The sequence below is a fragment of the Fomitopsis serialis genome, assembly GCF_022376445.1.
Source record: "Fomitopsis serialis strain Sig1Antser10 chromosome Unknown B0H18scaffold_61, whole genome shotgun sequence".
Taxonomy (NCBI): Eukaryota; Fungi; Basidiomycota; class Agaricomycetes; order Polyporales; family Fomitopsidaceae; genus Fomitopsis; species Fomitopsis serialis.
The window spans coordinates 79,991-94,123 of NW_025955021.1; the positions used below are offsets into that span (position 1 = coordinate 79,991).

Consider the following 14,133-nt stretch of genomic DNA (forward strand, 5'->3'; position numbering starts at 1 on the left):
CTTAGCATCATGATAATTGCATGCTGACAGCTCCCGCACTGCGCGCCAAGCATGGTTCATCTATGCACGGGATGAAAACATATCAACTTCGAACCGAATGAAGGGAGAGAAGAGAAGACGGACGCGTTGTAATACAGTCATACCCAGCTGTGTGTGACGGCTCGGTCAAATTAGCGCACCTTGCAACTGTGACGCACAAGGATACACTGTGAACCGCGTACTTGGTATCGGCAATGCGTCAATGCGGTTCTACGCATGATAGATGAGTGGTCGACAATGACGTCGTGCGCCAATACCGCAGCTGCGCCCAGTCCAGCACCTCCAATTCTCATCTGTTCTGTGTCCGCATGCCAACGGAGTACGACACTGCTGTGATTTACGTGGGTAGTCTTCCTGCAGTTTCAAGTTGGACGAACGTACCTCGATGTGGTTGAAATATCGGCCGCCAGTCACCAGCACAGACATGTGTATCGATCGCGAACAGCCAGAGCGGATCAAGCGATACTAGGCAAGATGGTCACGGCGAGTACTGGAAAGCTGGGGGAAGTTGAAGACGGTGCTGCTGACGACGCCACCGTCGATTGTAATATCCGAGCCGACGAGTAGCGAAATCGGCTCTATGAGCAGACTGTAATGTGGGTACTAGAGCAGACACTGAGACAGGCTCAGACCAACTAACCGTGTACCCGAGCCTGTCGCTCCTGCCCATGATACTGTGGGAGCCCAGCCGACTCAGAGGCAGATGTCCATTCCCCGTGCACCGCCAGTCTCCCCTAGCAGATTCTAAAGAAGACCTCTGTAACGGAGAGGAGGGCGCACCGCTGACCGCACACCACGACCTCTGTATCCTCCCAGATAAAAACAAAAACCCCCGGTTGGTGGATCCTCGGTGCCGCAGCCAGTTCACTATACGACCATACACAGGACTCGATGGCGCTGCTTCCGCGCACACTATCTGTCCATGTCCATGGCCCCGCCGGCGCGTAGGCTACTAGGCGCAGATCAACGTGCCCGCGCGACTGTACTTGAAGGGCCTGGGGCTTGCAGACAGTAGCATGGCTTCTTCGGGCCAGGATGAGTGTCCTGTCTAGTGGTGGTTATCAAGGAGCACATACCCCGCGATCCTGCATTCAAGCCCACCGTGACAGCGTGCACGCATGCTGGTGGGCTGGTCGTGGCCCGCATACACCACGCCGAGCGGAGAATATACAGACTTCTTCTCAGGCGACGGGCCCGCAGCATACGGTTGCGGCGGCACTTACTACTGCTGCGTAGACGGAGCGTTCGCGAGATTGTACGCGGTCGAAGCAGTGGGCATGTCAGCAGCATGTGGAGGTGGAGACGCGTTTTGTCATTTAGTATGGTGCATGGCTTACACTTTCGTTCTCGTTGTGCGCACAGAGCGCACGGCCACGCTGGGTAGGGGCTGCGCGAGACAGGGAGGGAGGGATTGCGCGGCGACCAGGTGCACCGACGGAGAGGTTGTTCATCTCCTCAATGGGAGATGCGCTGGTTGCGATCGCAGGGAGCCAGTCGTACGTGAGAGGTCAACATCGGCTTGGGGAATATGGTTGCGCGTAACGAGAAAGTCGATGGTCGTGCAGACACTGCAGGTCTGCGCGAGGATGTTCCGACTCGAGGCGAGGACTAGTACCTGCGTGGTGTCTGTGCTCACTGTTCGGGGATTCTGTGCACTCGCGATGGAGTGTCCGCCGCGCCTGTGCTCAGGGCACGTCATGCGTGGCACTACTGTAGAGATGTTTGGGCAGTGCTAGTGAGGCCTATGAGGCTTGAGGCGGGACATGGCCGACGTGTTCGCTGTGCGTCTGCCAAGCAGGTTGGGACGGCCTGGGAGCTTGTGCGCGAAGGGGAAGCGTCGGGAGATCTGGGATTGCTGACTCAGCGTTGGTGGTCCGCCACCTAGTTCGATCGCTGTTGAACGTTCTGAACGTTGAACGCAACTCGAACGACTGCTCGACAATACGCGTCGATTCGGGAAGCTCGGGATAAACGCGAGAAACCCTTGTACCTGTGCATTCACATCTCTGGGCCGAGCGACTGCCTTCTGCTCTCCTTCACGCCACTGTAAACGAGGAGAAGAGCTCGACTAGTTTCGCCAGAGCCTAACTTAGTTTCTGCCCTCTTGACTGCGCCGGCAACCCTCCTGTCGCGTCTCGGGCGGCCAGAGACCGTCTGTCCATTCCTCTCTAGGCCGGATCCAACGTAGCGAGATTCAGACAATACGAGCATGCCGAACAAACTCCACGCGTTTGTACTTCCATTACCGGAACGGCGAATGGGAGGTCCAAATCGAGGTGAGTGTGCTGTCGCGACTTCGCCTCTCAGATAGGGGTCGATCGAGCGGGGATAGAGTTTGCAGACCAGCCGTTGTGGGCAAAACTCTACCGCGTGCGTACGCGCAACCCACGAGACGCGTTGGCAGAATTCCTACACTATCAACAAGCTATCGCATAACTTACCGTGAAGCGGGCTACAGGAACTTCAGACCGAACGTGCGCTATCTTCTGATTGTTGTCGTGAAGGGGCCTGACACGTTGTTCACCGTAGGCTAACGAAACTGCAGATCACAAATACTACACGCAGAGTTCAACGTACAGAAGCTCTACCCGTACAGAACACTTCATTCGAGCTTTCGCACCTCAAGCTAATTGGAAAATCAACCTCGGGTGGAGAGGCATGCGAAAGCCACCGTCACGACGAACTACTGGCTTTGATTGTCTGTGATTTGCTTATGCACTCTCGAAGTAAAGGACCGCCGGCTTACGGGCTGCATACGCACGTAGGTTGGCGAGGCCGAGGACAGAGGTCTGCATAGGCTCTTGCAGGTGCTCCTGATCCATGGCGGGTGTCATTCCAATGGTACACGCGGACAGAATGGTTGGGGCAAGGCAATGTGTGTGAACCAGCGTGCTGCTTGATGCAGTCAGTTCAAGAGTAACTCACCTGTGTTCTCTCTTCTCTGTCGTGGACAGCCGATTGACGAATGGGTAGGTCGTTGCTGCGCTGTGGGGCCATCGAGAGACAGATATGCAAGCAGTCCATCTCGCAATTGCTTTGCACATGGGTTGCTGCGTATTACCTCGCGATCCCGAGATGTCTGACACGACACCTTGTGAGTTCGAGTCGAACTTTTGGCCCCAACCTGAAACTGACTGGATAGCGCGACAGTCTTTCTCTCCCCGACGTGACCACCAGATTTGAACGCGTCAACGCTTATCTCGCGTCGTGTTCGCGCCTTCGTCAAGACGGTCGCGTCGGCGGTGTTGCAGTACATCTTCTGTGTCAGCCTCAGCGCAGAATAAGACGGCGGTGGTGAGAAGTAGATGGGACCTCGTCCGCTGCATCCTCGGACACCGGAGCCGCATACGAAGAGCTCGTCGGGGGTTCTTCTTGACGAGATGTGTCTCATACTCCCCCGCGCCCCCTTTCGCCCTATTATCACTGTCACTGTCGCCTTCGCTCAGAGCGTACTCGTCGAGCAGGACACATCCCTCAACAACGAACGGATCCTTGTGCGCGCTGCGACGCGCTTGGAGGAAATCGACCCCGAGCCGGAGGCGGTCAAGCTGTACAGCCTCGCGGGTGACTACGCAACCGTCATCGCGTGCCTCTTGTAGGCACCTAGTGCGCCTTTCAGTAGCCTGCACGCTACCGCAGACCATGTCACGGACTCACGGACTTGGACCATGGTCAATTCGGTAGCCTCAATTTACTGTGGCAGTTTCTCGAGCATGACGGTCAGTGAGTAGTGTCAACTCGGAGAGCAAGGCTTCGGTCGGTGACTCGTAATTGTAGGTCCAGGTATTTTTTTGAACTTTGGCATCTCTGTGTATCCTCCTTGGCCTTGAATTGAAAGTTGTCTCGCCTCGCACTGTCTGTACACAATAGGTCTCCGATATCGATGGCAGTCATTGTTCTGAACTCAGCTCCGCTATGAACTACCTTCAAGGCTGAAGCAAGCAACTGACACGGAGGCACAGACATTGAAATACAATTGTCGGATCTAGTGTGGGCCGCCCTATGTAGTCCTCCATCAGGTGAGTTGGTACAGGCTTTGGGCCTGGCAGCCCCTGTGGCTTCTGGCAGTTGCTCATAGCTATCCATCTCTTGCTCTTCTGTTAGCTCTCCATCCAGATCAAGGTCACTTGCTGATACATCAATGTCTTCCTCTGGATAGCTGCTTGTACCATAGGGAAGTGAGCCTGTGTGGAAGGGAAACCCATCCCACGTCTTTCTTTTTCTTTTTCTTTTTTGTTACAATTCCCTACGTTACTCTCGACTCTACCGGCGCGCCTGCGACGAACCGGAAGGCCGCGACGCGGACCCACTAGTAGGACGAGACGAGCGCCGCGACGCCGAGTGCCGCACCTGCTGGGGGACCAGGTCGCGATTAGTAAATAGCACCGCGTGCGAGCTGCCAATCACGTACCGAGACAAGGGTTCGTCAGTCAACGCTGGAAGGGGACTCAAGGGACGTCCGTCGCCCAGGAGGGTGCCCATATGCCTGCTGTACAATACTTTCCTTATTAGGTATCATTCCTTCCCGATACGTCAAACACTCACGCTTCGCGCTTCTTTCGAACCATCTCTCGCTCGCCGACGTCTCTCTCCCTCTCTTCTACTTTTTTATCCCTCTCGCGCTTCCAAGGTTCTAGAACTCCTCTCGTGTGTATTAAGTACTGGGCTGAGCTGCCCGTCTCTCCATCGAATCAGATCCCCACTTCTCGCTCTCTCTCTCGCCTCGCTGTCCCGACCTCGGCACTTAGACACGACAACTGCGGTCGCGGGTGCAAAGCAAGTCGAGTCGCAAGTCGAGTAGAATCACGTCAAGTTGCATTCGACATTTGTAAGTGTTTCATTGAGTCTCGGCGGCCTAACTACGTGCTATAGACATCCACCGTTGTCCTCCACCGAGCCCTCGTCCATCTCGACCATCCGACCTCCCTGCATCTAGGACGAGTACGCGTGTGGTGTGGGTTTGTCGTCGCACGCACACCTTCTCTCCGACACCTGCAATGTGTCCCATCACATGTGTGAAATGGAGATCAGATATCTGGGATTCATTGGAAGGTATGTCAACAGAATTTGCTTCATGCAAGTTGAGATAGAAGTGTGTGAGTAGGACTGGTTGAAGCCTGTGGAATATGTCTAGTTCAATGTATAACCTTCCCTTGATTGAGAATCAACACATGCATAGATTATGGGTACCACAAATCCATCATCAGTCTAAATTTTGAATGTTAGTCTCAGCATGTTGTAGTGGGCATGCTAACTTGACACTCACATTGATCCCAATCAGTATTGTCTCCAAGATCAGAAGACTGAGGATAGCACTGAGCCAGGTGAGTGTTGATACTGAGTGCTCATGCATTCCATGGTATAAGCTCACATAAAATAGACAGTACCTGACAATATGCAGAAGGGAATAGGTCAGTTTCAAAGCCTATATACTGACTGACTTTGTACTGACCATCTCTGAGCAATACAGTTGTAATTGAGGTATCAACCTGTGGTTCATTGCCAAGCTTGATTATGTTTACATGTTGCCATGTCGCCACCACCAGTAGTACCTCAGCAACAATGCTGCATACTTGCCTGGCTATACCAACTGCAGCCACAGACACAATGCTGCAATTGTCAGTCTAGCTCTGTTGCCAACCAAATGAAGATGCACTGCACATTGTCTGTGGAGTACATTAACACATGAGTGCCAATCAAATCACATGGGAGTATGTGAAACTTGCAGAAGAACTATTTTGTCCAATGAGTAGGTAACACAACCAACAGGATCAGGCACAGTGATTGCTGTCAGTGTACAGGCCTCATACTGGTATTGATCATGATTTAGGGACTGCATGAGCATGCAGCAATGAAAGTACTCACTATTTCCACTGCAACAAGCACCACAGACAATGCAAGAATGGCAGATGCAAGCAACAACAAATGAATACTGATGGCATAGGCATGCAATGCTGTGAAGACTGCCAGGTGCAAAGGTGAGGTATTATGGGACATAATGGACAGTATCACACATACCACCATTGGCAATATGGAAAAGTGCACTGGCACACAATCCCACTACATTCAAGATGTAGTCACTGCATGATGAACTGTAGCTCAGTCCAGTCTCACATCAGACAAGATCATTCTACCTCTGAACTGGAATCAGTATGTCATACACAACATGAGCTTAGACTCACTCTACAGCCTGTGACAACTTGAAGTACCACAAATGCATACAGGTACACTGTTGCTGATATATGCATCAACATGTAAGAGCCAGTCGCTACTGACAGGCTCCGGCGCCGCCACATGAGGTCCACCTCCCACCCGAAGGTGAGAAAGCGGTCATATGTATATATCGCTGTATATGTAGGTCAAGAACAATACACACAATGCCACAAGAGTTCACTAGTCGCTCGAAAGTATCATCGCGCAACTCACCCTACATCGAGGGTCGCGATCATCAGAGCAAGTTCGTCTGCGGACATAGCTGTGAGTACTATTAGCATGTGGTGCAGCGGTGAGGACGTGCTTATATACCCTCAAGCTGTCGATCCGGTGCCTGATCCTCCTCACTTGTGTCCGTCTCGACCATGACGCGTACCCTGCACGGCCTCGTTGCCGCTCATGCCTGTGTTGTGAAGGACTGCAATCGGTCTCACGGCTCACCGTTGCGAATTCAAGAACAGAACAGAACGCTATGTCAGGCCTCGCACCAACAGCGCTCAACATCAAAATTACCTCCATTGTACTTCAAGAAGCCGCGAAGCTGTTGAAGCACAGATGTCAGCTACCGCATAACTCCCAGGCCACCGTTCACCGCGATCCCTTTCTGCACCCATACATCTCGCTGCATCGCCGGCGAGAAGTGCCAACATATGATGAGAACAGCATCCATCGGCAGCCGGATATTGCTTCGAGGTTGAAGCCGTGCGGGACCGAGATGCGCTCTTCCGTACCACGCGATGTTCTGGTAGTAGCATGCAATAGCGAGCTCGACATGAATGTTCCCATGCTTCAGCGCCATCGTCTGGCACAGTGAAGAACAGCATATATATCAGCAACAGATCGCAACGCCCATCCGCAGGGACCCGTATGTTAAACAACTCACAAGTACGATGTATTCACAATTCGTGAGCTTTGCGCGATGACCGGTCGACCGCTATAATTTGAACATCTCACAGCACCAGTTGCGACGAGCTCTTACGCCGCGCGGAAATAGTCGTGATAGGGAAAGCAGCTCATCCGAATGCCTCCAACAAGTACACACCTGCGCCCGCTCTAACGCCTGCAAACCAGACATACCATTTTCTATTGTATGTAGGCAAGCCGTCATGGCTGCAGATTGCGAGTCCGTCCGTCAGTCACCAATATACAGATGTGTTGTGAAGAAGACACAGTAGATTAAGCGAGACAAAGATGCGAGGATGACCGCCGCGACCACAGTGGGCCAGTGGCAATGCGAAGGGCGAGGACATCTCAGAAAATAGCGCCGACGATACCACTGCCGATCGCAGCACCCGCGCCGAAGCCGACACCGCCAGCGGCGGAGGTAGCCATCTGCAGAGAAGAAACAATTGCAATGATTAGCAGGTTGACGAGCGGCAGAAACATAACGACTGACCGTGTCCCCGAGCCTGCCATACTTGCTCTTCTTCTTCTCCTGTCCAGCGTCCTGCTGCAGCCCCAACGAGTTGGTCGGGACCCCTTGTGGCTGCGGCTGCGGCGGGGGCTGGTCACGGCCCGCGTACACCGCGCCGAACGGACGATAGGCAGGCTTCTCCGCAGGCGGCGGACCCGCAGCATACGGCTGCGGCGGCATGTACTGCTGCGGGGGCGGGGCGTACGCGGGCTGGTACGCGGGCGAGGCGGAAGGCATGGGCGGAGCGTGCGCAGGAGCAGCACCGTCGAGCTTCTCGACGTGATTCGAGGGGAAGAGGCCCTGGCGGCCGCGGCACCGGCCGGTCCACCAGTCGGCGTTCGTCTCGTCGATAACTTCGACGATCTCGCCAGAGGAGAAAGAGAGATCGTTGGGTTCCTGAGGCGGTGTCAGCGATGTTCTGAAAACGGAGGCCCATTGTGTTATGGGCATACGGGGGTAGCTTACCGAGCCATCCTCGTTGTACGCCCAGACCGCACGAGCACGGTGGGTCGGGGCTGAGCGAGGCGGGGGAAGAGGGACTGCGCGGCGACCGGGTGCGCTGACAGAGAGGCTGCTCATTTCCTCGATGGGAGGAGCGCTGGCTGCGTTCGCAGACGGAAGCCGGTTGCGCATAAGCTCAGCATCAGCCGGGGAGATGTGGTTGTGCGCTACGAGAAAGTCGATGTTCGCGCGGGTCTGCGAGAGGATGTGCGCGAGATATGCTTGGTCGGGAGCCATGATAGCACCAGAGAATCACAGACGAGTGATAGAGCGTGAAAGAGTAAATAATATATGAGTAGAGAAAGTGGGATGGAGGTGGTTATGTGGACGAGGAGGAACGACGAGTTCAGGCGTCCACCCAAGCGGGCTCGTCGGCGAGCACCGCTCCTGTCCGGCATGGGTGGACGTGACGGATTGATGGTCACCTTCGGTCACTGCCCGAGCCTCTCCAGCCACCAACGCGTCTTTCCTCTGCCCGCCTCTGCTCTCCACAAAAAGTTCAATTCGCAATGGCACCGTTCACTCTCGTCACCGCTCTTCCCAATCATATCAGCCCAGAGGAACACAAAATCATCGTAGCATCCACGCCCGCGTCGTTCGCCTCTATACCGCCAGTCTTGCGCCATAAGGAGGAGAATGTATCCGTTACGATCGATCCTCCACTCGAAGGCTTTCCCTTGGAAGACCTCGCAAATGGAACACTCTACGTGATCGAAAGGTAAGGTTCCATATCATTAGAAGAAAGTGTGCAAACGCTGCAATGCTGAAGTAGGTTCGATCTAGCGCGTTGGTCTTCCTGTCTGCGAACGGACGCGGGTGGTCGGTCGAGTATCCCTCAATCACTCTGCACGCCATCTCGCGCGCAGAATCGGGCCCGTCAATATACTGCCAGTTGGACGAAGCTGCTGCTCTCGCAGACAGTGAAGCGCCGATCGACGAGGACGCTGATACTGAGATGAAGGAGCTCATCATCGTACCAAGAGACGCTACATCGCGTGAGCACATCCATCTCCCGGGCTGCTGTCGCTGACCTAAGTTCATTCAAATTCTTGCTCTTTGTGCAGTTGAGCCGATCTTCGAAGCCCTCTCCCTCTGCGCATCCCTTCATCCCGACCCTGCCTCCGCCAACGACATGGATGAAGACGGCGACGACGCCTTCATCGACGCCGGCGCATTCGAGACGTTCAACGGCGACGAGAACGAGGAGCTTAGCGAGGTTGGCCGGGTGCGCAGTGATTTCATCAATAACAACCGTTATGCACCGTACTAGACATCCTTTCTCCCTTTTTCGCCTTCTATCGTTGCGCTTGATGTCCCCTCCGATGTGGATGGGAAATGATAGGCGGCGCTCGAGCATCTGGAGTCGATCATATACGATCCGTGGGAGAAGAAGAGGGAGCCTGAGGGCGGGGCGCAAGGAGAGGGGGCTGAGAAGGGTGCCGATGAAGGCGAGGACGAGCAAAATGCGGGCGGTGCATCCGGGGGCAGCGAACCTACGGCGGAAAACGCGCCTTGATGCATGGCGTCGTTCTGACGGGAACCACGCGTTACGCTGCCCGCTGCCAGTGTACTCGGCATACGAGACCGAAACGACCCCCAGTGCGTCCAAAAGTAGCTGTGTACCGAATATTGTGTTGCTCTCATGTATTATGCAGTCTAAGTTCAAAATCACGACATTTTACTCTCGAATAGCCAGAGAATCAGGCTGGCTGAACTGCGACTGACGGAGCCGAGACCAGCTGCCCAAGAGCACGCAGGATCGCACTGGCGTCCATTGTCATACCCTCGATCTGACTTGTTCGTTTGAATACCTTTTCATTGATTGGTGAAGATCCGGAACAGACGAAAACACAAACCCGCTCCTCAGCTACCAGTTCTACGCAGATAGTTCGTAGCTACATCGGCGAGCGAGCTCTCTCGTCCACACGGCTGAGTGTGCGTATTACTAACGGCTCGCATTCGTCAACAGACCTCTACACGGACTTGTTCTTCACAGCGAAGATGACTACCGACTAACGCGTCCTCAGCACCCTGTCAAGAACCGGAACTCGCAAGAGAACGTACCACCATCATCCAAAGGATCCCTACCTGTATCTCAGCAGGCATGTCAAGCACAAATCTCGAGTTCTTCCTGCGCTCAAAGACGCCTCGACGATGTTCGAGCCGACCTCCTGGCACGCGACGCGGAACCGCAGCGTCTCCCCGAGCGCCTCGTACTCGACCCAACCGTCCGAACCGCCAGGACCTTCGGCCATCGACAAACTGTATATCAGCGGTCCTCCGCCTCGCTGCTCAGGATGTACGCACCCCATTTGTCCTCGATGTGCATCTCGGGCGACATCTTGTTGGAGCTGGTGTACGTGGGCGGCTCCCCGACCCACCTGCCCCAGCTCGCGTCCCACCGCTCGCGCGAGCGTCGTGTCGAACGTGTCCTCGATGCACAAGTAATAGCAGCCAATTCCCGGGTGACGCACCTTCAGTTTTCACCTCATCGTCGGACTTACAGCTGTCGGATGGCTGTTCTTGTTGAAGCGCCGTGTCGACGAAGTGTGCACTGCGAGAAGCTCCATATAAGTATTTTGAGTGGCAGTCCACCAATTTCCTGTGATCCTGTATGCATTCTCGGGTGGCAAACGTTGCCACTCGAAAAAGCGTACGGGAACACAGGAAATTTGTGGAAAAGCTCAAGGAGTGCCGCGGCGATGTTCTCGACAAGCCAGCCACTGGCAAGTATCCAGTGCGTGCTGGAACGAGTCCACATATACTTTGGCTGCCTGGCAGTAGCACCTATGGCAAGTAGTATATATGTACATGGATCAGCGTTGAGCGCTGAGCACTGACTTACACACTACTGCTACTTACAGCCGAGAATGGCAAACCCACTTAGACCATTCTGGATGGCACGCGCTGGGGCGAGCCTGCTTAACCACTGTCATTTCAACCACAGGCATGCTGAACGTCGTGCATACCGCACCCACAAACCAGCTAGAATCCACAAACATTGATTGTTCCGATCAACCACCACGCTGTTGTTATTCTTCACATCATGCAGGTCATTCCACTTAATTCACAAAAGGCGACGGATACAATGCATACGACTAAACGAAGCCTACGATAAATACGACAGTTCACTCCCTCTCACTCCTCGATGTTATACATCCGGTTCGGCTCGATGCGCGGAGGCTGGCTCGGCCCTGACGGACCCTCACCAGCACCGATCGTCTGCGTCGACACCGGGCGCACATACTCGCCCTTCGACGTCCTCACCGGCCCGCCCGAAACGACCGCCGAGCCACCCGCCTCGCTCGCCTCGTACGACGGCGGCGCAACATCGTCCTCATGGGCCGTCGCACCGCCGTACAGCAAAGGCGCGTCCACGCCGGGCGAGCCCGTCCGGCCTTGCTGCGAGGCGCCGAGGGTGTACGGCTGGATCGTGTTCGCGGCCTTGTGCTCCTCGACCATCGCGACGGTGTCCTTTAGGATCGCGCGGTCCTGGCGGCTGCGGATGTAGAAGAACGCGGCGATGCCGATGAGGAGCACGCCGACGACGCCGCCGACGGTGCCCCCGGCGATCGCGCCGACGTTTGTGGACTTCTTGGCCGCGGCCTTGGGTGCGAAGCCGACGGCGTCGGTCCCGTTGCGCCCGACGTTGAAGACGCTACGGCGAGCGAGGGTGAGCTACACGTGCACAGAAATGTAGCGGGCGCGACTTACAGGTACACCTGGCTGACAAAGAGCGCGCCAAAGATGTACTCCTCGACGGAGGAGTCCGTCCAGCCTTCCACACCGCTGAAACAGGCACCATTGCTTGCCCGCCGCACGAGCACGGACTCGTCGAACGTGAACGTCTGGTCGTTGATGTTGATGGTCAGCGAGACCTTGGAGCCGCAGGGTACCTCCCACGCTTGTGACTGCGAGCCGAGCGTCGAAAAGCCAGACTGCACGGACGAACCAGAGATCACCGCATCTACGCCGATCCGTCAATAACCTCGGTCAGCGCCAACCGAGGAACGACTTACTGAAGAGCTGCGCCTCCTTGGCAGGGAAGTAGATGTCGGTGTAGTACGGGTCCACGCTGACCATCATCTGGTCCCCACTATCGAAGCTGTCCCCTCCGCTGCTCACCTTCCACCCGTCGAGCGGCACCGACCAATCCGGCTGACTCCCCGCCGAGTACACCGTGGACGAGTTGCTCTGCACGTTCTTGTACGTCAGGCCGCCTTGGTTGTACTTCGACGAGTCGGGCGCGAGCCAGTGAAGCGTGCCCGCGCCGGTCGAGGTCGGCGAGGCGGCCGCGGAACCGGACGTGCTCGTGGGCGTCGCGACCGGCGGGAGGATGTCCATGCCGAACTGGAAGCTGTCCTGGTTGGCGTTGTTCTGCAGCCATTGGCTGAAGATGGTGTCGCCGAAGCCGGCGGTGTAGCCTGAGGACGAAGAGGAGCTGCTGGATTGCGCGGAGGAGAAGCGGTTCGTGCCGAGCCCGAGCAGGCCGGAGGCTCCGCTCCCGAATACGGTGCCGTTCTGCTGGTTCTGTGCGACGACGACTACAGTGGGCTCAGCACTGGCGTGTGCGACTTCCATAGGCGGTCACTTACTCGTCTGGTTCTTGTAAGTCCATGGAGAGCCTGTAGTAGTCATGGTGCAGTCCTCCTTGATAACTGACCCGCTGTAGGATCCGCCAGTCAAGGATACGCTGTCGTTCCCGTTCAGAGACTTCGCCGTGCTCGACGCGCTCTGGTTGTACCTGCCATGGATTCACGACTAAGCGAGTGTACATTCAGAGAGAAGGGAAGGAACGCACAAGCTAATATCGCTGCAAGAGCTGCATCCCGTACCCGCAACAGAGGTGAGACCTGTGCTGGTCGCAAGCGTAAAGTTGAAGTTCTGCTGGTTCGCGCCAGGAGACTGTTCATCGTCTGCGTGAGCCTCGACGCCTCATCCTGAGTTGTTATTGCGTACCATGACGACTGGAATCACATATCTACCGTTCGAATCGAAGTGGAGAGGGATGTCAATGGTGGTGGGGGCCGCTGCCTGGGACGTCGCGCGTTTGGTGATGCCCAGACCAGGGAGAGCGTAAGCAAGGTGGGCGAGGCAGAACGCGATGCACGCGGCTTTCTTCGAGGACGACATGATAGACATCCTATGCAATAGTAACGCGACAAAAATTACGCTGCACGACGCGTCATTCAGCTCTCCCGATCGTCTCAGTACCCGTTGCCACGCACCAAGACAAAATACTCTAGCCGCAAAGTAAGATTGGGCGAAGGGAGAAATAAGGAGAGAAGTCGTGCAAGAAGACGTCGAAGAAGGCTCTCTCGCCGACGACCAAGGTGGACGAGCAGAGAGGAGCGAACAGCCTACTCCCTCCTGTTTCACTCGCCTTACATGCTTCTGTCTTAGTGCGCGCGACCGCAGGCGCCTCCGGGACGCGTGCGCGAGGGACGATCAATCGCCGTGATTTGGCGACACAGCATCCCTGCCCGTGATCGCGTTTCCTCCCCTCCGCCCGTACCATCTTGTTCAGAACGCGTATGCAGGTGTCTACACACACCACTTCGAGTACACGACCTCTACCGTCGACACGCTGCAGGACGAAGAGGGGTGCTGTCTTTGCCTCGGAACTCTAGCTGACAAGTGAGACAGGAGCCACAGACAAGGCCGCAATCGGGTGCCTAATCGCCGATGCTGGAGCTGTGTCTCTGCTAAATGAGCTGGTGGTGGTGGCTGCCTGCGGCTGCACCACTGTCGCACCAAGCCCCGAGGGGTGCTCGCGGTTCACACTGGGAGAGATACGTGTGTGGTCATCATCCTGTGTTTCATCACGGCAACCCTTCTTGGCCCCGATTCGTGCTGTGCGGTACCCGTTCTCTGTTGTCTTGGTCTTTCTCTCATCTCATCTCCCAGGTCATCAGTTCCGAGTGGAGGTCGACTTGCGATGTCAGCAAAATCACTCCACGATACTC

The 14,133-nt window shown here is 55.6% G+C and overlaps 3 protein-coding genes across 3 annotated transcripts; 1 reads left to right on the top strand and 2 right to left on the bottom strand.

Moving 5' to 3' along the window:
- Positions 1-7,503: 7,503 nt before the first annotated feature.
- On the bottom strand, positions 7,504-8,404 carry B0H18DRAFT_956683 (SH3 domain-containing protein; the record flags this gene model as incomplete). Its single annotated transcript, XM_048042483.1, has 3 exons — positions 7,504-7,584; positions 7,649-8,062; positions 8,132-8,404. The coding sequence occupies 3 exons, from the start codon at positions 8,402-8,404 to the stop codon at positions 7,504-7,506; spliced, it is 768 nt and encodes a 255-aa protein (XP_047890714.1).
- A 154-nt stretch (positions 8,405-8,558) lies between these two features.
- On the top strand, positions 8,559-9,962 carry B0H18DRAFT_1021452 (regulator of volume decrease after cellular swelling-domain-containing protein). The gene is made up of 4 exons (XM_048029538.1): positions 8,559-8,885; positions 8,951-9,162; positions 9,232-9,392; positions 9,510-9,962. The coding sequence occupies exons 1-4, from the start codon at positions 8,677-8,679 to the stop codon at positions 9,681-9,683; spliced, it is 756 nt and encodes a 251-aa protein (XP_047890715.1). The 5' UTR covers positions 8,559-8,676; the 3' UTR covers positions 9,684-9,962.
- Positions 9,963-11,059: 1,097 nt separating this feature from the next.
- On the bottom strand, positions 11,060-13,568 carry B0H18DRAFT_1021457 (aspartic peptidase domain-containing protein). The gene is made up of 6 exons (XM_048029539.1): positions 13,127-13,568; positions 12,969-13,072; positions 12,763-12,911; positions 12,187-12,711; positions 11,882-12,134; positions 11,060-11,825 (listed from the first exon to the last, which is right to left on the bottom strand). Exons 1-6 carry the CDS (start codon positions 13,307-13,309, stop codon positions 11,306-11,308), a joined length of 1,734 nt encoding a protein of 577 aa, XP_047890716.1. The 5' UTR covers positions 13,310-13,568; the 3' UTR covers positions 11,060-11,305.
- Positions 13,569-14,133: the final 565 nt, after the last annotated feature.

Bases quoted from the DNA above. Each gene is read 5' to 3' on its own strand.
- B0H18DRAFT_1021452 (XM_048029538.1), top strand. From the start codon at position 8,677: ATGGCACCGTTCACTCTCGTCACCGCTCTTCCCAATCATATCAGCCCA. The intron at 8,886-8,950 runs GTAAGGTTCCAT...GGTTCGATCTAG, and splicing joins ACACTCTACGTGATCGAAAG to CGCGTTGGTCTTCCTGTCTG. The intron at 9,163-9,231 runs GTGAGCACATCC...CTCTTTGTGCAG, and splicing joins ACCAAGAGACGCTACATCGC to TTGAGCCGATCTTCGAAGCC.
- B0H18DRAFT_1021457 (XM_048029539.1), bottom strand. From the start codon at position 13,309: ATGTCTATCATGTCGTCCTCGAAGAAAGCCGCGTGCATCGCGTTCTGC. The intron at 12,712-12,762 runs GTAAGTGACCGC...AGCCCACTGTAG, and splicing joins GACTTACAAGAACCAGACGA to TCGTCGTCGCACAGAACCAG. The intron at 12,135-12,186 runs GTAAGTCGTTCC...GGATCGGCGTAG, and splicing joins CAAGGAGGCGCAGCTCTTCA to ATGCGGTGATCTCTGGTTCG.